General features: G+C 46.1%; 1 protein-coding gene across 1 annotated transcript in view; it reads left to right on the top strand.

Moving 5' to 3' along the window:
* urod (uroporphyrinogen decarboxylase) overlaps positions 1 to 21,722 on the top strand; it is a 95,076-nt gene that overhangs the window by 20,855 nt on the left and 52,499 nt on the right. The window contains exons 3-7 of the mRNA XM_072510735.1: positions 3,069 to 3,148; positions 4,349 to 4,411; positions 5,167 to 5,364; positions 6,195 to 6,356; positions 14,421 to 14,558. Of these exons, the coding sequence (XP_072366836.1) occupies positions 3,069 to 3,148; positions 4,349 to 4,411; positions 5,167 to 5,364; positions 6,195 to 6,356; positions 14,421 to 14,558 (641 nt within the window). The remainder of the gene's footprint in view (positions 1 to 3,068; positions 3,149 to 4,348; positions 4,412 to 5,166; positions 5,365 to 6,194; positions 6,357 to 14,420; positions 14,559 to 21,722) is intronic.

A 21,722-nucleotide genomic window follows, 5' to 3' on the forward strand; every position in this document is an offset into this window, starting at 1 on the left:
CGCGCTGGCCATGGAGTCGTTGGCGATGGCGTTGAGAGCTGCGAAGGGGTGGAAGGGAATGACTGGGGGGAGTTGGAACATAGGGTCTCTCTCCTTGCGGACGACCTGCTCCTATACGTGCCGGACCCACTGGCCGGGATGGAAAATATACTGGAAACAGTGAGGAAGTTCGGCCGGTTTTCAGGGTACAAATTAAATATGGCCAAGAGTGAGATATTTGTGGTGCAGGCAAGGGGCCAGGAGAATAGGCTGGAAGAGCTGCCATTTAGGCTGGTGGAGGAAAGTTTCCGGTACTTGGCGATACAGGTGGCACGAGACTGGGGCAGGTTGCATAAGTTAAATTTGACTAGGGTGGTGGAACAAATGAAGAGGGAGGTTCGGAGATGGGATGCACTCTCCAGATTTCTGTTCATCTTCCAGTGCCTCCCGATCTTTATCCCACGGTCCTTCTTCAAAAGGACTGTCAAAATTATCATGAGCTTTGTCTGGGCGGGAAAATCCCCGCGGGTGAAGAAGGCGATGCTTGAAAGGAGCCGCAGCGAGGGGGGACTGGCATTGCCGAATCTGATCAACTACTACTGGGCGGCTAACATAGCCATGATAAGGAAGTGGATGGTGGGTACGGGGTCTATCTGGGAGCGTGTGGAGGCGGCTTCGTGCAGGAGCACCAGTTTGGCAGCCCTGGTCACGGCTCCCCTACCGCTGTCGCCGGCCAGGTACTCCACCAGCCCGGTATTGGGGGCGGCCCTGCAGATATGGGGTCGGTGGAGGAGGCATGTGTGGGGAGAGGTGCGTCTGTCTGGGCTCTAATATGTGATAACCATCGATTCGCCCCCGGGAACATGGATGGAGGGTTTCGAACATGGCGGCGGGCGGGGGTGGGGAGGGTGGGCGATAAGTTCCTGGAGGGGAGCTTTGCGAGTTTGAGGGGCTTGGAGGAGAAATTTGGGCTGGTATGGGGAAATGACTTTAGGTACTTGCAAATGCGGGACTTTGTACGCAGTCAGGTCCCATCCTTCCCACGCCTCCCACCAATAGGGATCCAGGACAGAATAGTCTCCAGAGGAAAAGGAGGAGAGGGTAGAGTCTTGGATATCTACAAGGTGCTCATGAAGGGGGAAGAGTCCCAGACGGAGGAACTGAAACTCAAATGGGAGGAGGAGTTTTGCGGGGAGATGGAGGACGGGCTATGGGCGGAAGCTCTGTGTGTAGGGTAAACTCAACCGCAACATATGCCAGGCTCGGCCTGATTCAATTTAAGGTCGTTCACCCGGCCCACATGACGGTGGCTCGGATGAGCAAATTCTTTGGGGTAGAGGACAAGTGCGCTAGATGCGCGGGAGGACCAGTGAACCATGTTCACATGTTTTGGGCATGTCCTAAGCTTAGGGGGTACTGGGAGGGATTTGCGGGGGTCATGTCCCGGGTGCTGAAAACAAGGGTGGCGATGAGTCCAGAGGTGGCAATTTTCAGGGTTTCGGAAGACCCCGGAGTCCAGGGACAGAAAGAGGCAGATGCTCTGGCCTTTGCTTCCCCGATAGCCCGGCGGCGAATACTGCTGGCATGGAGGGACTCAAAACCCCCGAAGACCGAACTATGGCTTTCGGACATGTCAAGTTTTCTGGGTATGGAAAAAAGTAAGTTCGCCTTGAGGGGATCTGTACTGGGGTTCGCCCGAAGGTGGCAACCATTCATCGACTTCTTCGCGGGAGAGTGAACGTTGGCGGGGGGGGGGGGGGGGGGGGGGCGGGGGGGGGAGCTTTGAGTAGAGTAGGAGAGATAAATAGGCGGGTAGTGTCTAGGGGAGAGGAGCGGGCATGTGCAGTATGGTTTGATTGAAGTATTGGTTTTATATTGATGTTTGCACATTTCTGTTATCTGTAACTGTTTCCAAGGCCAAAAAATACCTCTATAAAATTGTTTGTTTAAAAAAAAAAATAGTCAACACTCCCTTTGGGGCACCCACTACTGCTGAGGATGCTGTCAATCTCTCCAATTATCAAATCCCTTACAGGTGGCCATTCGGCCCTTTGAGTCTACTCCGTCATTTGATAAGATCATGGCTGATCTGGCTTGATCTCAGTTCCCCTTCTCCGTAACCTCTTCTCAGTCAAAAATATATCCAACTTGGCCTTGAATAAATTCAGTGATTCATCCTCCACTATTTTCTGGGGAAGTAAATGTCAAAGATTAACAACCCTTAACAACCCTCTGAGAGGAACACTTTTTCCTCATCTATCTCTGTCTTAAAAGGGAGACTTCTGTGCCCCCTAGTTCCAGGCTCCACCCCCCTCAGGATCTTGTATGTTTCAATAAGATCACTTCTCTTTCTAAAGTCCAGTGGGTATAGTTACAATCGTTCTATTCTCCTCATCCCTTTGAGCTGCCTCCTACTCCGCAGTGCTTTGGTCAACTCTCTGGCTGCCTTGCCTCAGCTCCCCAGACCGCAGGCAACCTTGTTTCGTGACTAATAAAGGGCAACACGGTAGCACAGGGGTTAGCACAGTTGCTTCACAGCTCCAGAGTCCCAGGTTCGATTCCCGGCTTGGATCACTGTCTGTGCGGAGTCTGCATGTTCTCCCCATGTCTGGGTGTGTTTCCTCCGGGTGCTCCGGTTTCCTCCCACAGTCCAAAGATGTGCAGGTTAGGTGGATTGGCTGTGCTAAATTGTCCTTTGTGTCCAAAAAGAAAAAGGTTAGTTGGGGTTACGGGGATAGGGTGGAGGTGTGGGCTTGGGTAGGGTGCTCTTTCCAAGGGCCAGGTGCAGACTCGATGGGCCGAATGGCCTCCTTTTGCACTGTAAATTCTATGAATCTTTGATAATTGACCACTAGGTGCTACGTAGGAACAGTTAGCTTCTCCCGCTAAAAACATAACTGATCTGAGGAACTATCTGCAATCTGCTAGGTCTTACTTTTCCGACCCATTCTGCCTCCCCACAGCTCTTCAAATAGCCATAAAAATTGAGATGTGAAATGACCAGGGAGATATTATAGTTAATTCCTGGTGACCAAAACCATTCTGTGGATCCTACCTTGGTAGATGAGCTAATTTCTGTCTCCTCACAGAATTCCGAGAGACTCGAGCAACTCAGGATTTCTTCACAACCTGTCGCTCTCCGTCAATCTGTTGTGAGTTAACATTGCAGGTGAGTTAGTCAAACCTTTAATGAGGCTTCACCAGTTCTAGCTGCTGCATTAAATAAGTGGAGAGCTTAAGCTCTAATTACCTGGAAAACAGTTTTGAAAAAAAGCAGGCATTTGTATTGAAGGGAGTGGGAAATCTCCCCCTTTCCCCATCTTCGCCTGACGAACCGTTGATATTACTGTAGCAAATAGGGAAAATTAGTTTAAAAAACTGAATTACTTCTAAGTATTTTTGAACTATTTTGCACCATTCGCCTTGCCTTCTGGGAGTGTGGACAGGCATTACCCAGAGCTCAGTGGAAGCTCTATTGGGCATTCAGTCAAAAGTCAGGAGCTGAGGTCAAACTCCAGTGACTGGAATATAGAATGTAGGCTGATACTTCAGTGCGGAGTACTGCTGGAGTTGCGTACTCGCAGATGAGATGTTAAGCTGAGACTCTGCCTGTCCCTTCAGTGGATGATTAAAGATCCCATGGAACTATTTGAAGAAGGCCAGTAATCTTCTCCTAATGTCCTAATGATTTGGCAATCAACATTTATAAAACAAAATGATCTAGCCATAATTTTATCCGTGCCCGCATTGGCTTGCTGTGTGGAAATTGGCTGCTGTGTTTCCTGCATTACAATCGTTACTATACTTCAAAAAGAGTACTCTGTTGGCTGGACGGTGCTTTGGGATGCCCTATGATCATGAGAGGTGCAATTATAAATGCAAGTTCTTATTTTTAAATGTTACCCCCTCACAGTTCCGGTTATGCGGTACAATTCATATGTGGGGGAGGGGGAAAGAGTAGGAATTTAAATAGCTGTGCTACCACGCCCATTGTAATATTTTGGTTCAGGTTAGTTTTTCATTAGGTAGGAATGGTTAAAATTGATTAACTATTGTAACTTTGACAAAGAGTCATCGGACTCAAAACGTTAGCTCTTTTCTCTCCCTACAGATGCTGCCAGACCTGCTGAGATTTTCCAGCATTTTCTCTTTCCTTTCAGATTCCAGCATCCGCAGTAATTTGCTTTTAACTATTGTAAGCAATCTGACCATTTTAATCATAAAGCAGTCTGGCCATTTGCTCTCTTCTTAAGCTAGGATTTCTAATCCTGCTCTTGATGGAAAATCTCATCCTATTCTGTTTGTGTTGTCATCCTTCACTGTGCCATTAAACCATCTATAAGCAGAATCTCTTTCCTATTTCTTTCAGCCCCTCAGACGGTTCCCATTGGATGCAGCTATCATTTTCTCTGATATTCTGGTGATACCTCAGGTATGGCGCACAGGTGCTCCTCTCTTAGAAAATGAATGCTTTTGTTCCATGGCATGAACGTACATTTGTTGAAAGTGGCCGTGCTTTGTTGAGGTTTTCAGATGATGAGCTTTTTTTTTTGTTGCCTTAGTCCCGTTGCAGCAGCGCTCTGTGAATGAATAATCTGATCCTACCTCAGTTTAGACTGCCCCTAACTGAAGCATGTCAATTTTCCCACAGGAAATAAGTCTCTGTTGCAACAACAGATCCCATAGACGTGCACTTGATCCACTAGCCATCTGTTATCCAGTACATTGCCGACCTGAAAGATACCTCATGTATTCAATGGGATTCTATTTCTGTTAATTGTGTTGCTACTCAATGTTGCTCGAGTTGACAAAAGGATTAAAGAGCCCTTTACACTATGCCAGAGGAGCCTAAGCAGTGCCACCATTTGCAGATGATAAACACAGCTTCAGGTTTGTAGAGTAACCATCTCCCCTGCTCTGAGGATCATGAGCAAGACAATTGAAGTGTAACATCAGACTTTCTGTGAACGAGATAAAGGCTTAAGCCAAGCATGTCAGGTGGGTTTTTAGCCCAGTGTGATTGTTTAAATAATAGTTAAGCTAGTGAAGAGAGATTTCTGGAGTTTGACTTTGAATGCTACAAAAAAACTAAACTATCACTGTTTATGATAACAAATATCGGTAAAGCAGGACCTTTATCTGATTTTTTTTTCAAACAATGAAACATATGAAAATATTATTTTTAAGGCATTGGGGATGGAGATTACCATGGTTCCTGGAAAAGGTCCAACGTTTCCAGAACCGCTGACTGAGCCTGCGGACCTTGTCAAGTTGAAGGATAATGTGGATGTTTCCCAGGAATTGGCGTACGTGTTCCAGGCGATAACGTTGACCCGCCATGAACTGAAGGGCAAAGTCCCTCTTATCGGCTTCTCGGGAGCCCCGGTATGTTGGAGAAATATTTTAATGCCAATGGCATTTCAATTAAAAGCAAGTCTACATTGTGGGGAGTGCAAGCATTAAATTAAACCATCTAAAAGTTACTTGGATGTTCCTGATGGTGTACAATTGCAGAATTTACAAACTATTGTCTGTAGCCACGGTGGAATTTGGTTGAACTCGTGCAGCAGTTAGATTTTTAAGTTACAAGTTTCTTTATTGTTTTGTGAAATATTGTCTCCACTCGCTGCATGTCTTGTTTTACTGTGGGTCCAGCCAATAACAGTCAAGCGATTAACAGGTTTAATATCATTTCGGCTGAAAGTAAAGTTGATTTTTCTGAGTTGGTGTCCGACTGGCTGCTGATTTAAAGCTCAACTTGACTGGAAATATATGGCATTCAAGATTGGTAAAATATAGGTTCACGCTATGTTTTCCCATCCTTGCCCATACCACTGGAGTAAGGTTCCTGTTACTTTGTGCAGTCCTGTAACCATTTAAAAAATTTTTTTTTAAGAGTACCCAATTCTTTTCCAATTATGGGGCAATTTGGCATGGCCAATCCACCTACCCTGCACATCTTTGGGTTGTGGGGGCGAAACCCACGCAAACACTGGGAGAATGTGCAAACTCCACACAGACAGTGACCCAGACCCAGGATTGAACTTGGGACCTCAGCGCCATGAGGTAGCAGTACTAGCCACTAGGTCACCATGCTGCCCCTTGTAACCATTTTTAAGTGCGAGGGAACAGCCTGGGGCAATTTATTATTTTCTTTCCACTCTTTCCTTTCTCTAATGGTAGGTTATGGTTTAATGTTTATTTCCTCATTTTAGTGGACTTTGATGGCGTACATGATCGAAGGAGGTGGCTCGAATACAATGGCTAAAGCAAAACGCTGGCTGTACCAGTATCCGGATGCCAGTCATAAGCTGCTGAAAATTCTAACTAATGTGATCGTTGACTATCTGGTGGGGCAAGTGTCAGCAGGTGCTCAGGTAACAAATGCTGCTATAACTTCTTAACAAAATGGCTAAACTTCAATCAGACCTTTTCTCCTGTAAAGATCATCGCCTCACATTGGATGAGGGGGACTCTGGAGTTCTTGTACAGGAATTGATCAAGATTTAAGTCGAGGCTAATGTTAATAGAACATAGAACGATACAGCGCAGTACAGGCCCTTCGGCCCACGATGTTGCACCGAAACAAAAGCCATCTGACCTACACTATGCCATTATCATCCATATGTTTATCCAATAAACTTTTAAATGCCCTCAATGCTGGCGAGTTCACTACTGTAGCAGGTAGGGCATTCCACGGCCTCACTACTCTTTGCGTAAAGAACCTACCTCTGACTTCTGTCCTATATCTATTACCCCTCAGTTTAAAGCTATGTCCCCTCGTGCCAGCCATTTCCATCCGCGGGAGAAGGCTCTCACTGTCCACCCTATCCAACCCCCTGATCATTTTGTATGCCTCTATTAAGTCTCCTCTTAACCTTCTTCTCTCCAACGAAAACAACCTCAAGTCCATCAGCCTTTCCTCATAAGATTTTCCCTCCATACCAGGCAACATCCTGGTAAATCTCCTCTGCACCCGCTCCAAAGCTTCCACGTCCTTCCTATAATGCGGTGACCAGAACTGTACGCAATATTCCAAATGCGGCCGTACCAGAGTTCTGTACAGCTGCAACACGACCTCCTGACTCCGGAACTCAATCCCTCTACCAATAAAGGCCAACACTCCATAGGCCTTCTTCACAACCCTATCAACCTGGGTGGCAACTTTCAGGGATCTATGTACATGGACACCTAGATCCCTCTGCTCATCCACACTTCCAAGAACTTCACCATTAGCCAAATATTCCGCATTCCTGTTATTCCTTCCAAAGTGAATCACCTCACACTTCTCTACATTAAACTCCATTTGCCACCTCTCAGCCCAGCTCTGCAGCTTATCTATATCCCTCTGTAACCTGCTACATCCTTCCACACTATCGACAACACCACCGACTTTAGTATCGTCTGCAAATTTACTCACCCACCCTTCTGCGCCTTCCTCTAGGTCATTGATAAAAATGACAAACAGCAACGGCCCCAGAACAGATCCTTGTGGTACTCCACTTGTAACTGAACTCCATTCTGAACATTTCCCATCAACCACCACCCTCTGTCTTCTTTCAGCTAGCCAATTTCTGATCCACATCTCTAAATCACCCTCAATCCCCAGCCTCCGTATTTTCTGCAATAGCCTACCGTGGGGAATCTTATCAAACGCTTTGCTGAAATCCATATACACCACATCAACTGCTCTACCCTCGTCTACCTGTTCAGTCACCTTCTCAAAGAACTCGATAAGGTTTGTGAGGCATGACCTACCCTTCACAAAGCCATGCTGACTATCCCTGATCATATTATTCCTATCTAGATGATTATAAATCTTGTCTCTTATAATCCCCTCCAAGACTTTACCCACTACAGACGTGAGGCTCACCGGTCTATAGTTGCCGGGGTTGTCTCTGCTCCCCTTTTTGAACAAAGGGACCACATTTGCTATCCCCCAGTCCTCTGGCACTATTCCTGTAGCCAATGATGACATAAAAATCAAAGCCAAAGGTCCAGCAATCTCTTCCCTGGCCTCCCAGAGAATCCTAGGATAAATCCCATCAGGACCCGGGGACTTATCTATTTTCAGCCTGTCCAGAATTGCCAACACCTCTTCCCTACGTACCTCAATGCCATCTATTCTATTAGCCTGGGTCTCCGCATTCTCCTCCACAGCATTATCTTTTTCCTGAGTGAATACTGACGAAAAATATTCATTTAGTATCTCGCCTATCTCTTCAGACTCCACACACAACTTCCCATCCCTGTCCTTGACTGGTCCTACTCTTTCCCTAGTCATTCGCTTATTCCTGACATACCTATAGAAAGCTTTTGGCTTTTCCTTGATCCTACCTGCCAAATACTTCTCATGTCCCCTCCTTGCTCTTCTTAGCTCTCTCTTTAGATCCTTCCTCGCTACCTTGTAACTATCCATCGCCCCAACTGAAACTTCACACCTCATCTTCACATAGGCCTCCTTCTTCCTCTTAACAAGAGATTCCACTTCTTTGGTAAACCACGGTTCCCTCGCTCGACGCCTTCCTCCCTGCCTGACCAGTACATACTTATCAAGAACACGCAGTAGCTGATCCTTGAACAAGCTCCACTTATCCAGTGTGCCCAACACTTGCAGCCTACTTCTCCACCTTATCCCCCCCAAGTCACGTCTAATGGCATCATAATTGCCCTTCCCCCAGCTATAACTCTTGCCCTGCGGTGTATACTTATCCCTTTCCATCATTAATGTAAACGTCACCGAATTGTGGTCACTGTCCCCAAAGTGCTCTCCTACCTCCAAATCCAACACCTGGCCTGGTTCATTACCCAAAACCAAATCCAACGTGGCCTCGCCTCTTGTTGGCCTGTCAACACATTGTGTCAGGAAACCCTCCTGCACACACTGTACAAAAAACGACCCATCTAATGTACTCGAACTATATCTTTTCCAGTCAATATTTGGAAAGTTAAAGTCTCCCATAATAACTACCCTGTTACTTTCGCTCTTATCCAGGATCATCCTCGCCATCCTTTCCTCTACATCCCTAGAACTATTTGGAGGCCTATAGAAGACTCCCAACAGTGTGACCTCTCCTTTCATGTTTCTAACCTCAGCCCATACTACCTCGGAAGATGAGTCCCCATCTAGCATCCTCTCCGCCACCGTAATACTGCTCTTGACTAGCAGCGCCACACCTCCCCCTCTTTTGCCTCCTTCTCTGAGCTTACTAAAACACCTAAACCCCGGAACCTGCAACATCCATGTCTCCGAAATGGCCACAACATCGAAGTCCCAGGTACCAACCCATGCTGCCAGTTCCCCTACCTTATTTCGTATACTCCTGGCACTGAAGTAGACACACTTCAAACCACCTACCTGCACACTGGCCCCTGCTGCATTAGTTTAAACCCCCCCACCCCCCAAAGAGCACTAACAAATCCCCCCCCCCCCCCCCAAGGATATTTGTGCCCCTCAGGTTCAGATGTAGACCATCCTGTCTGTAGAGGTCCCACCTTCCCCAGAAAGAGCCCCAGTTATCCAGAAATCTGAATCCCTCCCGCCTGCACCATCCCTGTAGCCACGTGTTTAAATGCTCTCTCTCCCTATTCCTAATCTCACTATCACGTGGCACGGGCAACAACCCAGAGATAACAACTCTGTTTGTTCTAGTTCTGAGCTTCCATCCTAGCTCCCTGAAAGCCTGCCTGACATCCGTGTCCCCTTTCCTACCTATGTCGTTAGTGCCAATGTGGACCACGACTTGGGGCTGCTCCCCCTCTCCCCTAAGGACCCGGAAAACACGATCCGAGACATCACGTACCCTTGCACCTGGGAGGCAACATACCAAACGTGAGTCTCTCACGCTCCCACAAAATCTCCTATCTGTGCCCCTGACTATCGAGTCCCCAATTACTAATACTCTGCTCCTCTCCCCCCTTCCCTTCTGAGCAACAGGGACAGACTCCGTGCCAGAGGCCCGTACCCCATGGCTTACCCCTGATTCTCCTGTTCTTCTGCCTCTGATCTAAAAACAGGAATAACAGGCCTATTTTTAACTTCAGGGCAAGACCAGCAATACTACAAAAGCACCACTGGGTGGCAGCATTCCACTTGTGAAAGTTGTTGGATTTTCCAGCAGTCAAGACAGCATTGCTGCATCTTGAGAATTTTTTTAAACACACCAAGATTATGGTCTGTCAACTTTGAAAACTGAGGGCAGTATGTTGGCACAGTGGTTAGCACTCATGCCTCACGGCGCCGAGGTCCCAGGTTCGATCCCGGCTCTGGATCACTGTCCGTGTGGAGTTTGCACATTCTCCCCGTGTTTGCGTGGGTTACACCCCCACAACTCAAAGATGTGCAGGGTAGGTGGATTGGCCACGCTAAATTGCCCCTTAATTGGGAAAAAAATGAATCGGGTACTCTAAATTTTTTTTTTTTTTAACTTTGAAATCTGTATTTGAGAATCTCAATGTTGGTTCCTGAGAGGAAAGCTTATATTAAAGTCCTATCCCGTGCATTGCGATTCTGGTGTTTAACCTTTGATTTATTTTTTGAACATAGGAACATAGGAATTAGAAGCAGAAAACCCTTTGAGCCTGCTCCGTTATTCAATCAGATCGTGGCTGATCTCTTCCTGGTTTTAAATCCATCTCCCCATCTGTTCGGCATATCCCTTTAACCCATTTTTAAAATCAAATATATCTATCTCCTTCTTGAAACCATTTAGTGACTCCGATTCCATGACACTATGGGGCAGCGAGTTCCACGTATTCACCACCCTCTGCGAGAAGTAGCTCCTCCTCATCACAGTTCTTAATCTACAGCCTCTCAACCTATATCCGTGACCCCTCGTTCTCGATTGCCCCACAAGGGGGAACTCTTGGTCTACGTTTACTTTATCAATTTTAGTATTTTATATACCTCCATCAGATCCCCGCTCATCCTTCTAAATTCCAGCGAGTATAAGCCCAAACTGTTTAATCTCTCCTCGTACGTCAACCCTTTCATCCTTGGAATCAATCTGGTGAACCTCCTCTGAACTGCCTCCAATGCCACCACATCCTTCCTCAAATAAGGAGACTAAAACTGGACACAATACTCCAGAGGTGGTCTCAACAACACCCTATACAATTGCAACAACACTTCTCTACTTTTATTCTCCAGTCCTTTTCCAATCAATGGTAACATTCCATTTACCTTTTTAAAAGAACATTTAATTGCATAGAGTACACAATATGACAATCATGTTTAAAATGCTGATAACTGACAACTGACTATTGCAGCAACAATACCTTAGTCCAAATATCTGTTATTCCTTGAGACGTTTAAGCTCATTAGTGACACACTGGTTTTTCATTTATTTTGTTACTTTCTGAAGTGAAACCATTTAGTGCATGAATCAAAGTCCTAACAGGAGAAAATGCTGCAGCCATTGGTCCAAAACCTCCGATCTCCAGATTGCCAGAGACCGGACGTATGACTCGGGAGCGCATTAGAACTCTGTGGAAGTTATGATGTGCTGACCTACATGAAAATTGTCTGGGAAGTTTCACCTTTCTCCCTGCTCCCTGGAACCCTCCACAAATGTCTTCAACTCTGAGACAGAGTTAGAGCCTTTGGACAGTTCCATGGTACTCAGCTGAAGTGCTACCCCGGAAATGTTACACAGATTGAAACTGAGAATAACTCCTGGTTTACTACAGGTCTGCCCCCCCCCCCCCCCAACACACACACACACACACACACACACATACATACAATCAATCAATCCCCTCCACCCACCCGACTTGTTCATCCATTCACCCACTCAATAACATTCAAACGGGACCTTTAAACTAATAGTGGGTAGTGCTGTACAAAAAGGGCAAGTCCTGACTTTCTCTTCAGACCCTACTCCGTAACGACTGAGCACTCCGAGGGATGCTCCACTTCACATTTCTGGAAATGCTGGGCTCAGTATGTCCCAGTAGAAGTGCAGAGCATTGTCGGGTTTGGGGAATGTTCAAGTGGGGGGGACAATCTGACGACGATTGCTACCCCTTGGAAGATCCGGGCTATTAAAGTTCCCTTAAAGGAGTAATAGTTGTTAGTTGGATGAATCACTAATACTGTCCCCAACAACAAAAGAAGAGTTTTGAAAATTTGTTACTTTTGAGCTTTGCATTATACTTTGTCTAACTGCCTGACTGCTGTGTATCAGTGCTTGACACACTAGGATGAATAATGCAGCAAATATGATTCTACATACACGAAACAAACACCAAGCAGAAGGAAGTGAATTTTCCGAAGTTGCATATGCTTGCGGAACTGGTATTGGTTTTTACTGTTTGGCTACTTGGGCTGAGTTGATGTCTTAGAATCATAGAATCCCTACTGTGCAGAAGGTGGCCATTCGGCCTATCTAGTCAACCTTCTGAAAGAGCACTCCACTCAATCCCACTCTCTGCCCCATGCCAACAACCCCTTAACCTAACCTACACATCTTTGGACACTTGAGGGGCAATTCAGCCATGCATTCCCACATTTTTTTCTTGTGCTGTTTTAATCCCTTCTACCAGCTTGTGACAATGAGCAGAATTTGATTGATTAACTAATAATGGTCCATCAGAGTTCATTCAACATTTTATGCCAAACCACCTCTCTAGGCAATTGACTAGTTTGTCTAGTGATTGCACTGGCCCTGGCTCCAGTACCGCTAGACTGAAAGTAATTAACCATGTTCCATGTTCTTAATTCTATTGACCACGGCAGGATGGTGTATGTACATGAATATCAGATGACAGCAAAATTGAGCTTGATTGTGCATTGTTTTTGTCTCCTGGTCCACCAACAACTTGACTTTAAAATTCTCAACTTTGTTTTCAAATCCCTCCATGGTCTTGTGCCTCCCTATCTTAGTAATCTTCTTCAGCCTCACAACCATTCAGGATATCAGCACTCCTCTAATTCTGGCAGCTTTCCCGCTTCCAATTATAACCTGTGACCATGCCTTCAGTCATCTTGACCCCAAGCCTAGTGTTATGGGCCAGGGTTTTGAAAACACCAAAGTATATTATGGAGTTCACCTGACCGATAACTGTTTATTGATTTTGGTTACAATGAGCACAAGAGCCTGCCTTTCAGGCGTTATTCAACAGAGTTCTTAGGCGCTCTTAATCAAAAAGCAAGCTTTATTCTACAAATTTAGTTAACATTTGTATAAACCCCCACAGTCAGAATTTTTATCAACTACAACCATAAATATCCTACACAGCTTCAGTAATCTATGTATAACCCTTAATGAATTCCCCCTTAACCGTTCCAATTCAATAACAAAATCCAAGTAAAACCAGAAACCCCTTTTCAAAGGTGTGGCCCAGCACACTGCATTCTTACTGGTATAAGGCTTGTTATTGATACTCTTCTTCCCCTTTCCAAACAGCAGGTCTAAATTCCTTCCAGAAAGCAATTATCTCTTTTCAGTTATCAAGTAGTCTGGAAACAGCGTTTAAAATGAAGATAGAGAAACACTTCTTTCAACCTGTGCAGTTCAAAACCAGTCCAAAACTCCAAGCAAAAGTAAAAACTCAGAGCCACAGCCCAGCTCCACCCACACAATGACATCACTGGAGCCATGTGATAAGACAAACACCTTTCTTAAAGACACTCGCTTAACACTAGGAATTCCCTCCCTACCCCATCTTTCTTTCCTCCATTGAGACACTCCTTAAACAAATCATTTGGTCATCTGACTTAATTTTTCATCATGTGACTCAGTGTCATACTTTGTTTTATGACGCTCCTGTGAAGCACCCTGGGAGATTGTACTAAGTTAAAGGTACTAAGTAAATATGTTCTTGCATTCTACAAGTAACTGGCCCGTCAACACACAACATCTAGCCTTGTGCATGAAGAGTCAACACGTACTGCCTGGTGTGGTGCTGGAGCAATGGGGAGCAAAGGTTCAAGGTTCATTCTGTATTTGGTCTGCTGATTTCACGAAGGATAATGTCATAACATTTAATGCTATGGGCCAAGTGCGGGTACCGTCTGATTCTAATGGTTGCGTGGCCCTGATTGGACTTCTCTTCCCTCGGCTAGAGAGATAGGTAGGGTAGCCGTCAACTGCTGACTAATGTCTGGTGACCATGGCTGCAATGTGTGTGTATGTAACATGGTGAGGCGTTCGCTATAATTCACAGAGAAATACCTTGCTGGTGCTCTGTGTCTTTTACCTATTTGATGTGGCAAAATCTTGATATTGAAAAGTAATTTGTTTTGTTGCTCGTGAAACCAGTGAGACATGAATATATGTTTAGTAGAGGTTGGAAAGTTCTACAATGCATGCTAATTGCTAACTAGTTTTATCACACCTTTTAATAGGCTAAGCAGAATTAGCCTGAGAGTTTCTAATGTAGAAAAAAAATCAATTTTGTTCTCTTGATTGATGGAACTCCTGGTCTGTCTCTCTTTACAGGCACTACAGGTGTTTGAATCTCATGCTGGGCATCTAGGAAGTGAGCAGTTCACTGAGTTTTCCCTGGTGTACCTCAGAGAGATTGCCCATCGAGTGAAGGAGAAACTGAAGGTTTTGGGCCTAGATCAAGTGCCAATGGTAAGGTTCTTATTTTTCTTGTACAGAATAATCCATAAGCAACGTTCCTCAGGTTGGGTGGGGTTGCTGGGTTATGGGGATGGGGGTGTGGGCAGGGTGCTCTTTCCAGGGCCGGTGCAGGCTCGATGGGCAGAATGGCCTCCTTCTGCACTATAAATTCTATGATTCTCAGCCACATTTCCTTCTGCTATCTCTCTTCCTTTTAAGAAGACCCTTCTTTTAGTCATTCTACTCTACTGCTTAGGCTGGTAAGAATTACATTTCTTAGTTTGATTATTTTCAGTTTTGACATCTAACCTTTAGTACAGTGTGGATTGAGTATTCAATGCATAGGTTATGCTGTCATGTTGAATTTGATCATAATCTGATCTTTTTTATGTGCCTTTTTTATAGCCAACCTGAATCAGCAGCATGTATATTGATGTTAAACAAATTCTTGCCAAACACCAGCTGCATTCCATTCAAGTGTGTCTCGCCAATGGGCTTGACATTCCTTCTCCTGTCGCCCATTCCATAATAACGTTAAGTGTTCAGGCATCACACCCTACCCATTTGTTCAAAAACTGGACTACAGGCATTTAAAAAAGAAAAAATTATCCAATCTTTCCTATCTTTGAAAGGACTGACCTGTACCTGTGTGTGTATATATATATTAGGCAATGTTTCTGCAGGCACACAAATAGCACTCAGTGAGTGGCCCAGCCATTCATCCCCCATGTTTTATCATGTCAATCAGTAGGCATGCTTAGCTCGAGTGTAAGTTGGTGGCTTGGGACCTAATTAATCTTAACATACATTTAATGCCGCACTGGCCCATTTTTGTTTTTTAATCGCACTAGCCCATTGACCAGGCGGCACGGTGGCACAGTGTTTAGCACTGCTGCCTCACAGCGCCAGGGACCCGGGTTCGATTTCAACCTCTGATGACTGTCTGTGTGGAGTTTGGGCATTCTCGATATGTCTGCGTGGGTTTCCTCCGGGTGCCCCGGTTTCCTCCTACCATCTAAAGATGTGCAGGTTAGGTGGATTGGCCATGCTAAATTGCCCCTTAGTGTCCAAAGGTACATAGGTTAGGTTGCAGGGTTAGGGCAGGGGAGTGGGCCAAGATAGGGCGCTTTTTCAGAGAGTCGATGCAGACTCGATGGGCCGAATGACCACCTTCTTCTGCACACTAGGGATTCTATGGAAGTCTTTTGGACCTGCAAATACTGGTCATGGGGAATGAAATTGCATACATTTTTATCTGGGATGAAAGATGGGGGATGGCTGGAGGAAGACGGGGAACTGAGTTTATCATTTGCACATCTTCCCTTTCTCGCTCTGCCTTGCCTGAAGCAGCCGCTAAGCAGAAACCAAAATTTCAAACCACTTAAGTGAAGGTTCCCTATTAAAATGAGCAGTCCAATTCTGAATACGTGAATTTGCCCATGTCTTTTTTTGCCTAGACAGCTGCTTTTTATTTCATTTAAATGTATAAAACGCTATTAGTTAATCCCACGAGGCTATGTAGAGTAATCTATCTTCTTGATTTGAAATTCCTCAGCAATTGGCTTTTCTTTCCCTTTTCTCCTCACATCTTTACATATACATAAGGTGACCCCTGCACCCCTTAAAACAGTTTGGATCTCCTCATTTAAATGAGAGCACTGATATAAAACCCAATAACAATATCAAAATCTCATCTGCACAGATGGGCTGTCACAGGAAAACCAGCTGACACAATGCTTCTTGCAATTTAAAAATAAAAGTTTTTTAAAATGAGTAAGGGGAATAAGCTCTGTCATGAAATAGAAAATGGGATTGAATTCATATCTTAACATTAAACTTGTATTTGAAAGACGTAATGAACAGATCTGCAAAGCTGTAATTTCTCAGGATTGACGTGCTGCTACAGCATTGAGTAAGCCTTGCAGAGTCGGCAGGATTTCATGATGGGAGAGAATTGTTTTCAAGCTGCTATCACGAAGGCTTGGAACAGCAGCAAGAAATCCAGGACTTGTATCGTTTTAGTGTTTCCATTTCATCAGCCATAAAGCCATCATATTTATTTATTTTTTTAAAAAGCTAAAACAATTAGCTTCCTTTGAGCGTTACGGTGGCGCAGTAGTTAGCACTGCTGCCTCTCGGCGCCAGATATCCGGGTTTGATTCCGACCTTGGGTAACTGTCTGTGTGGAGTTTGCACATTCTCCCCGTGTCTGCGTGGGTTTCCTCCAGTTTCTTCCCACAGTCCAAAGATGTGCAGGTTAGATGGATTGGCCACACTAAATTGCCTCTTAAGTGTCCAAAGGTTAGGTGGGGTTATGGGGAAAAGGCAGGGGATTGGGCTTGGGTAGGATGGTTTTTCGCAGGGGCGGTGAAGACCCGATGGGTCGAATGGCCTTCTGCACTGTAGGGATTCTGTGATTCTTTGATACCCTCTTCCTATCCATGGGAACAGTACGAAGTCTTACAACACCAGGTTAAAGTCCAACAGGTTTGTTTCGATGTCACTAGCTTTCGGAGCGCTGCTCCTTCCTCAGGTGAATGAAGAGGTCTGTTCCAGAAACACATATATAGACAAATTCAAAGATGCCATGGGAAGGCATTTGACTTTTCAGTGCTTATTCTGCCTGTCGCCTTTAGTGATACTGTTGAGATTAGGGTCTTGTGTTAGTGTGGGATGGGGACAGTGACTGGCTGAGGTTTCTAATCCACCAAAACTCTCAGCAACATGTCCTTAGAAGTTTATCGTGTTGTTCACACTTTGCCAATACTGTGGAGAGCGCGGAGGTCTCCTGCTGTCAAGTTCTTCCATTTGACAATGGGCAGGAGTAGTTGTGATTCAAGTGAAGCTAAAAGATCATCTTGTACAATACTAACGACAATGCCCATGGTTCTTTTTTGATGGTCTGAGTCAAGAATTATTATTCATAGACCTCATTGATGATATAGTTGAAATGGAAATTTGTGATTTCGCAGCAGGACGATTCCTATACAAAATGTACTATGGACAATTTCTTACTGGATTCTAGGAGTAACGGTTAAAATAGAGCCCCAAAGCCAACTCTGAAAACCTGTCAAAAAGTCCCATCCCTCTGCTCAGTGGCAATCCAATAAACTCCAGGAGTCTGCAACGTACGTATCACCTGAAATCTTGCTTTCTCCTGCTAAGAAGGGTGCATCGAAGTCCTAATATACTGAAAGCTTTGAGTAACACAGTCAGGCAGGACTCTGTTTTGGCAGCAAGCATCTGACAATGGGATACCTCCCAAGTCTCTTTCATTTCCTATCACCTTTAACTGATACCTACTCCTGTTCCTACACTGGTCCATGTTATATTCTGTACCTAAATCCTGAACCCTTCATGCCTAACTACACACTCAAAGACATTTGGCCATCTAGGGTCTACATCGTCCATTCTATCACTATTCTGTTACAATTTACAGCACTTGGTCACATCTGTGACCAAGCGGAGTTTGCTCCGCTTCTCACCATTATAAAATCTGATGTACGGGATTTGTAAAGGGCAGGCAACTAAACACCAATGTGCGGCGGCTCTTAAACGTGATAATGATGCCATCGGAGGAGGGAGAGGCGGAGATAGTGGCAGCTATGGACGCGGAGAAGGCCTTTGACCGAGTAGAGTGGGAGTACCTCTGGGAGGTACTGCGTAGGTTTGGGTTCGGGGTAGGGTTTATCAATTGGGTTAAGCTCCTTTACAGAGCCCCAATGGCGAGTGTAGTGACGAACCGGCGGAGGTCGGAGTACTTTCGACTGTACCGAGGGACGAGGCAGGGGTGCCCCCTGTCCCCCCTGTTGTTCGCATTGGCGATCGAACCAATGGCCATGTCATTGAGGGAGTCTAATAAATGGAGGGGGGTGGTCCGAGGGGGAGAAGAGCATCGGGTGTCGTTATATGCGGATGACCTGTTGCTGTACGTGGTGGATCCAATGGAGGGGATGGTGGAGGTCATGCAGACTCTAAGGGAGTTTGGGGAGTTTTCGGGCTATAAGCTCAATGTAGGGAAGAGTGAGCTCTTTGTATTACAGGCGGGGGACAAAGAAAGAGGGATAGGGGACCTACCGCTGAGGAGGACGGAGGGGAGCTTTCGGTATCTGGGGATCCAGATAGCCAGGAGTTAGGGGACCCTACATAAACTGAATCTGACGAGGTTGGTGGAGCAAATGGAGGAGGATTTCAAAAGATGGGACATGTTACCGCTCTCGCTGGCGGGTAGAGTGCAGTCGGTCAAAATGGTGGTCCTTCCGAGGTTTCTGTTTGTGTTTCAGTGCCTTCCCATCGTGATCACTAAGGCCTTTTTTAAGAGAGTAGGCAGGAGTATTATGGGGTTTGTGTGGGCGAATAAGACCCCGAGAGTAAGGAGAGGGTTCCTGGAACGCAGTAGGGACCGAGGAGGGTTGGCGCTGCCAAACCTGGGGAGCTCCTACTGGGCAGCAAATGTGGCGATGATCCGCAAGTGGGTTATGGAGGGAGAGGGGGCGGCATGGAAGAGGATGGAGATGGCGTCCTGTAAAGGAACGAGCCTGGGGGCGTTGGTGACGGCACCGCTGCCGCTCTCGCCGACAAAGTATACCACGAGCCCGGTGGTGGCGGCAACGCTAAGGATCTGGGGCCAGTGGAGACGGCACCGGGGTGCAATGGGAGCATCGGTGTGGTCCCCGCTCGGGTAACCACCGGTTTGTCCCGGGAAAGATGGCCGGGGGGGTTCCAGAGCTGGCATCGGGCGGGGATTGGAAGAATGGGGGACCTGTTCATCGACGGGACGTTTGCGAGCCTAGGGGCACTGGAGAAGTTCGAGTTACCCCCGGGAAATGCCTTTAGATATATGCAGATGAGGGCTTTTGTGAGGCGACAGGTGAGGGAATTCCCGTTGCTCCCGGCACAAGAAATTCAAGATAGGGTGATCTCGGGTGTATGGGTCGGGGAGGGCAAGGTGTCGGAAATACACCAGGAGTTGAAAGAAGAGGGGGAAGCGCTGGTAGAAGAGTTGAAGGGTAAATGGGAGGAGGAGCTGGGGGAGGAGATCGAGGAAGGTCTGTGGGCTGATGCCCTAGGTAGGGTTAATTCCTCCTCCTCGTGTGCCAGGCTCAGCCTGATACAATTTAAGGTGGTCCACAGAGCGCACTTGATGGTGGCGAGGTTGAGTAGGTTCTTTGTGGTAGAGGACAGATGTGGAAGGTGCTCAGCGAGCCCGGCGAACCATGTCCATATGTTTTGGTCATGCCCGGCACTGGAGGGGTTCTGGAGAGGAGTGGCGGGAGCAATATCTCAGGTGGTGAAAGTCCGGGTCAAGCCAAGCTGGGGGCTAGCTATATTTGGAGTAGCGGACGAACCGGGAGTGCAGGAGGCGAAAGAGGCCGGCATTCTGGCCTTTGCGTCCCTAGTAGCCCGGCGAAGGATCTTGCTAATGTGGAAGGAGGCGAAGCCCCCCAGCCTGGAGGCCTGGATAAATGATATGGCTGGGTTCATAAAGTTGGAGAGGATTAAGTTCGCCTTGAGAGGGTCTGCGCAGGGGTTCTACAGGCAGTGGCAACAGTTCCTAGACTATCTCGCGGAGCGTTAGAGGAAGGTCGGTCAGCAGCAGCAACCTTGGGGGGGGGGTGGGGGGGACGTCCTGGGAGGGGACGTCCTGGGGGGGGGGGGATGGGGGGTGATGGGGGGTGGGGGGGATTGGGGGGTGGGGGGGATTGGGGGGGGGGGACTACCTGGGAGGTTGGATGAGCAAGAGATAACATGAAGGGTTGGGGAAACTGGCACGTACGGGTGAGGGCCAGTGTACAAAGCTGTGTAAATATATCATTTTGCCATGTATATACCTTGCTCTGCGCGATTTCTCGTTTTTTTTTTGTTACGCGGGGGGGGGGGGGGTTATTGTTTGTAAGGGAGAAAAATTGTGTTAAAAAACTTTAATAAATATATATTTTTTTTAAATAAAAAAATCTGATGTATAGGACGAGACTCTGAATTGAGGTATTGCACCAGTGATGAGATTCCACTGGGAAGAAGCCCCATTGAAACAGCTCTTCACCTACAGTCATGAAGCCAATTGGTGATCTATCTCAAATAGTCTTGACACCACAAAAGTTTATTTTAGCACAAGCCCTTAATATCGCACTTCATCAAAAGCTTTTGAAAATTCACTGTGTTAAGGGTCCGGGTTTACAGAACCCCAAAGTGTTTCATGGAGTTCAACCGACCCACAACTTTTAATAGATTGTGGTGTGGGAAGCACACGGCGTACTCTCCAGGTGTGATACAGCAGAAATGGACAAGTGTTTTTTTAAAACACAACAATGTTTATTCTATGAACTCCAGTTAACCCTTTAAAAACAAACATTGAATATCTTAACACCCATTACTACAAAGGTAACCCCAAAAGACTACAACACTAAATAATCCTTCAAACTGTTCCTTTAAACATCCAAAAGACTTCAGACCTTCAAAAATAGGAGCTCATTAGGTTACTTTCAATATATTTATAGTCTTTGGATTGCAGAAATCAACAGACCAGCTCTGTGTTTCTTCATGCAGCTCACAGCAAAACACACAGACACTCCCAGCTGCGCTCTCAAACTGAAACTCAAAAACCAGAAGTGAGCTCAGCTCCCCCCACCCTCTGACATCACTTCAGTAATATGATCAGCTCCATTTCTTAAAGGTACATTGCTTAAACATCCATTTCTTAAAGGTACTCTCACATGACAACTGCGATAACTTCAAACAACTGGATAAGGTTTTTCCAAACATGACATGTGCTTTCTGAAGTCATGTTGACAGCCTCCTCTCCTGTCTGAGCGTTCTATCAGATCATGAATTTAATCCTTAGCAGTGCTTTTCATTCAATTCCTCACTAAAAGTGTATTTCCTCAGGAAGTGTAGAAGATTGTAGTTTAGTCGGGCAGCATGGTCGGCACGGGCTTGGAGGGCCGAAGGACCTGTTCCTGTGCTGTACATTTCTTTGTTCTTTGTTTTGTTCTTTGTTCTAATGTATAGTTTCGGACTTCCGGGTGCAGCAATGACCAGCTAAGTCGCACGTTTCGGCAGCTCTCGGTGGAACGGACTTTTGGGCTCTTAATAGGAGCCCCAACGGCAATTTTAACGGCTAAAAACACTGTGTGGTAAACCGGAAGGGAATCCCCCCTGGATACGGATGGAAAAAGG

This window comes from Scyliorhinus torazame, chromosome 7 (assembly GCF_047496885.1).
Source record: "Scyliorhinus torazame isolate Kashiwa2021f chromosome 7, sScyTor2.1, whole genome shotgun sequence".
In the NCBI taxonomy this organism is placed as follows: Eukaryota; Metazoa; Chordata; class Chondrichthyes; order Carcharhiniformes; family Scyliorhinidae; genus Scyliorhinus; species Scyliorhinus torazame.